At 38.0% G+C, this 5,440-nt stretch overlaps 1 protein-coding gene across 1 annotated transcript; it reads right to left on the bottom strand.

The window, feature by feature from the left end:
* Window positions 1-4,854: 4,854 nt before the first annotated feature.
* Window positions 4,855-5,181, bottom strand: LOC116587181 (60S ribosomal protein L29-like). Its single transcript, XM_032337909.1, has one exon. The coding sequence runs from the start codon at window positions 5,179-5,181 to the stop codon at window positions 4,855-4,857; it is 327 nt and encodes a 108-aa protein (XP_032193800.1).
* Window positions 5,182-5,440: the final 259 nt, after the last annotated feature.

Here is a 5,440-nt window from a genome sequence, read left to right as displayed (position 1 = left end):
TCATGTGCCAATTAATGGGAATTGAGGAGAAGTCCGTAGGATTGGTAGTAACCATGTTGACCCAGTAGTACGGGTGGCCAAGCAATGGTCTTCTGTTTGGAGCCAAAATGGAGCCAAAATTGGGAAGGTGGCTCCAGGCCAAGTGGCCAGAAGTAGATTCAAAGATAGCTCCAAGGACAATACCCTGGTTGATGCTAACTCGGGCTCAGCACGTGAGTCACCTGGTGGTCAGCCTAAGGCCTATACAAATGTAACAACTAGCACTAAAAATTTCATCAGCTGCAGAAGGTTCTGCCTCCTTTCAGATAAAAATTAAAGAGATGCTTTTCTATACTAAATCTGGAAGAGAAAAATTTATAGCTTCTATGAGTAGAATCAGGTGACTCTTCCAAGCAATGGTTCACTTGGAGGATAGGTTGGTTCACTTGGAGGATAAGCATAAGTGGGGGGTGGGGATGGCAAGGCATTTAGTCTTTATTAACAAAGAATGTCAACAGCTGTGCTGTCTTGAGACTAAGTGCCACCCACCTCTGGCCCCCTGTGGTCTAGTAAACCATATTTAGATCCATTTGGAGACAACAGTAAAGAGCTTATAGTTTTTTGAAATGGGTCCTGGCTGCTAAAACAGAGTTTTGACTCTCCTAGGAAGATATCCCTGTGACATACCATTTTCTGTAGAAAACATAAATGCAATATTGACTATTATCTGGGGATACTACTGCCCTAAATTAGGTTTACAATGCTGTTGAAGGCTATCCAAGGGACAATGAAAAACTGGCCTAAAGAAATCTATAGAAAGTCTTATAATCATCTCTACCACCTTGGAATCTCCCTTAGCCCTTATACTGAAACTGAGTGAGAACTTAGATTTTATTTTAGTAAGAGAGTAAGAGATCCCCAGATTCATGTGAATTTGATAAAAAGAAGTACCAATCTGAGTCAAACCCAAACAGCGAAAGAAGATAATCCCATGGACAACAGCTGGAAAGCAATGTGGCTATAGCTATAGAATCCAGACATATCCCAAGCTGAAAGAGTTAATGTTCAATATTGGATTTAGAGTGAACAGAAAATATGAAAGTTTCATTTGACTGAGCCACTTGCTGTTGTCACACTGATTGAAACCAAATACAAATGTGTCTTGCTTACTAGAACAGAGCTGTTTTTGTCCTTCGTGGACCTGATTATTTCCAAGCTTTTTGCCCCAACATAGCTGCTATAAAGACAAGGTGAAGAGAAATAAGACTGACGTCCTATCTTCTGGAAGCACTAAAGGCCATGTGCACACATCCAATTAGGCTTGGAAAACTTGGGGAAGGAAGAGACTCAAACTTTTATGGCACTGTTGTGTATAGTCACCCAAGTAAACATCCTATCTAGGTTTATGTGCAAAGGGGGTCATTGATATGACTAATGGCATCTGAGAATTGTTTATAGTGAGAAGAAAGAATATTATCAGTGGGTGTGACCTTTGGGGCCTGTTCAGTGTTTTTGTGGCTTCTACTACTATATTTTCAGTTGGCATTGATGTCTTACATACTTGTTACTCCCCATCCCATAAGTGCAAAAGGGATTCTCCTGATCAGGAAGAACTTCTGTAGAAAAGTGCTATTATTTGGGGGAATCCTCAATCCTAAAGACCACTTTGAACTAGAATTCTACTTATGACTGAGGATTTTAAGAACAGGAATCTCAGGCAAAATAAGGTGCCCCTTGATGTTTAGGACTTGTTTTCCAAACATGGCTACCAAGTATACCATTGGAAAGTAAGTTTTGCCTTAAATTAAAACTGGCCTTTTGTTGAAACTGAATGTGTAATCCATGGAGATCTTGTGAAACTGTGGGCTTATCTTTCTTCTGGGATAGATCAACTTAGGCTCGATGATTGAAAGAAGTCTCTGCATTTTGGGCTTCTCCTTTGCAATGCAACACAGTGTGTAAATGCATCAAATGGCTTTCTTAATGTCACTTGTGAGGATTTGCCCTAGAGAATCTAAACTCTAAATCCATAAAGTATTTCTATTCTTTCTTACATTACATGTGATAGGCTTATGACAAAGATCACTTTCTAGAAAAAGGTAAAAAATTATAAATCTATATTTTTGTTTTAATCCAGTAAATCAGGAGTGAATTCATTTATATGAGATTACATAAGGATAAATATTATATAATAGGAGACACAAAATTAATTGATGTAATTAAAGCCAAGTAATGCAAAAAGGTACAAAAGGTATTATATGACCTTGATATTCAAGTTGTGTGGTCTGAGTTCCAGGAGTGTCAGCATAAGCTAAAAACTTGCTGGAAATACTGAATTTCTGCCTCCATTCCAGTCATACCAAATCAGAAACTACATTTTGATAGGACCCCCAGGTTAACTGTGTGAACATTATTAATCTTTAAGAAAGCACTGGCATATGAGAAAATAGGCATCTGTAGGAAACACGGTGAATAAGAGAAAGAACCACACATTTATAGCTACAGACCTTCACCTGTTTAGGTTCAGAATTGTACAGATTTTGTAACTTCTAAGAGATACTTACAATCCAATTTTTAAAGCAAAATTTCCAATATTTATATACTTAAATAATAATTTAAAGAAAAATCTTACATATCTTCTGCAACTTATAAAACATGTCTATTCTTCAGATGTTGGTGGAGGCCAAAAGTTTTTATATTATCATCCAGGTTTTTCACATACTGCCTAATTCCAAAGAAGTGATGACAACTGCCCTGAGTCACGGCATATGGCACCTTTGGGCCAAAAGGGGAAGAAAAAACCTAGGATGCTTCTGTTATTGTAACCTAGATGCAGAAGTTAGATAATAAGAATGTTTAGGAATGCTGGCTCTAAATTCACACAGCCTTAGTTTGAGTCTGCTTCAACACTTCCTATTTATTTATTTATTTATTTATTTATTTATTTGACAGAGAGAGATCACAAGTAGGCAGAGAGGCAGGCAGAGAGAGAGACAGAGAGGAAAGCAGGCTCCCTGCTGAGCAGAGAGCCTGATGCGGGACTTGATCCCAGGACCCTGAGATCATGACCTGAGCCGTAGGCAGAGGCTTAACCCACTGAGCCACCCATGCGCCCTGCTTCAACATTTCTAAGCTGTGTTGCTTTTGGGTAAGTTACGCGTTTAAATTTTCTGCTTGTTTCAACAGCAAGATGAAGTGAGTAACTTCTGCAGTGTAGAAATGCTAGAAAGATTAAATAACATAAAACAAATAAAAAGACGCTCACAATGTTCAGTGAGGAATCAACTAATAGAATCATCATTACCTGTATCTAATGCAATCATTCCCCAAACTTTCTGTATATTAGGAACATGTAGGGTGCTATTAGAAAATAAACAATCTCTGAATCCTTTTCCCAAACAACTACATTAGACTTTCCTTAGGTGAACATGGGCTTGGGTACTTAAAAATCTAGGAGTTTCTAATGCGCAGCTAGATTTAACTACTACTTTTCTAGTGGAATGGAATATATGTGTATATAATTGAAGACAGAAAGTGATTTCCACAATGAGATATCATTTCACACCAATCAGAATGACTAGTATGAAAAACAAAAGAAATGACAAGTGTTGGTGAGGATGTAGAATAAGGGAACCTTTGTGCACTGTTGGTGGGAATGTAAATTGGTTCAGTCACTATGGAAATCAGCATGGAGATTTTTCAAATAATTAAAAATAGAAATACCACACAATCTGGTTATTTCATTGCTGGGTATTTATCCAAGGAAAACAACAACAACAACAAAACTAATTTGAAAAGATATATGCACCCCTATGTTTATTACAGCATTCGAACATTCTTTACAACAGCTAAGATATGGAAACAACCCAAGTGTCCATCGATCGATGAACAGATAGATGGAGAGGTAGACAGATACCATAGAATATATTCATCCACAAAATATACTGAAATCTTGTCATTTGCAAATACGGATGGACATCCTAGGAGGGTATTATGGTAAGTAAAATGAGTTAGACAATGAAAGACAATGAAAGACAAATACTATACAATTTTATATGTGGAATCTAAAAAACAAACACCTACAAACAGACTCATAAATACCAAGAACAACTGGTAGCTTCCAGAGGGAAAGGGGGGGAAGGGACTGGTGGTGAATGGGTGAAACAGGGGAAGAGAAGAAAGAAAAAAGAAGAGACTTTTCTGAGCCTATATGGTTGCCTTGGCTGTTTCTACATTGATCTTCGATAAAATTCCATGCAAAGGAGGCATACTGTCTTTTTTTTTTTTCCATTTTTGAAGTTCCTTTAAGTGAAAACCTTTTTTTTATTAATTTCTTTCTAGAACTTAGATACTTTCCCAACTCATACACAGGACTTCCTTGTTTGTTATTTAGATTGGTAATCACAGGGTTATGGAATTATAGAATTACTATTAATATTTCTTAGTCTTTATAGAAGATGATGCACATGAGTAACGGTTCTCCCCCATGCTCAGGCACTGTTTCTGAACATAAGCAGTCTTTGTTATTCTCAGGTTGAGCTTGTGCTTCCATCCTTCTTTACAAGTTAGTTTTATAGGTGGCACTTCATATTTGCATAGTTCAATGCGAAACTTACATGGTTAATTATTTTTTCAAACAACTCAGGTGAAATATTACCCAGAGGTAGATATATATATTCCCTTAAAATAAGGAATTAGCAAAATTGTGAGAAATTCTAAAAAAAATTTTTTTTTTTGGATCCTGCTACAGGATTATTTGTACAAATAGCAGAGCACGACACCAGCCCCATGCAGACAGAAGTCCACGGGTCACACCAGTTCCTCCATCTTCATACTGGCAGAAAGAGACCCCTACACTGAAGCCTTTATTGGGCCCTAGGCACCTTTGAGAGCCTGAGCCACAGAAGGAACTGGAGCCAGAGTCACAGTTGCAGGCAGGACCTTGGTTTGAAGCTCGGTCTTGGCCTTTGGCCAGAAGATCATGAGATCTTTGTCAATGTGGGCATGAGTATGTTTCTTGAGATTGGGATTAGGGATGTAGGCAAGATGATTGAGTTTGCAGCAGCTGCACTTTGGAATCTTGGACTTGACTTCTTTGGGCTTGATGAGGGCATTGGTAGCCTCAGCACATGCACTCAAAACCTTCATGTCATTTGCCAACATCTTTGTCAGGTCCCTTCTGTGCTTTTTGGCAAAGTGCATGTTCCTTAGGAACTTGGGATCTACTCCCTTAAGAATTCATATCTTTGTGACCAGGGTTTCTTGATGCCATTTTCATGACTGGTTGTGCATGGTGTGGTTCTTGGACTTGATCATGTCTGCACCAAAGCCCATGGCTCCCGAAGCAAATTCTAAAATTTTTTAAAATTGTAATGAAGTTGTTTTCTTCACATAAGATCTGAATCACAGGTCACAACAGCATTACTCTTATAATGATTTATAATTACTCAGTATCAATAAG

This window comes from Mustela erminea, chromosome 3, assembly GCF_009829155.1.
Source record: "Mustela erminea isolate mMusErm1 chromosome 3, mMusErm1.Pri, whole genome shotgun sequence".
Taxonomy (NCBI): Eukaryota; Metazoa; Chordata; class Mammalia; order Carnivora; family Mustelidae; genus Mustela; species Mustela erminea.
Note: the sequence above shows the minus strand (reverse complement) of the source record. Positions and strands in the feature narration are given on the sequence as shown.

Coding starts and splice junctions, on each gene's coding strand:
- LOC116587181 (XM_032337909.1), bottom strand. CDS start 5,181: ATGCACTTTGCCAAAAAGCACAGAAGGGACCTGACAAAGATGTTGGCA.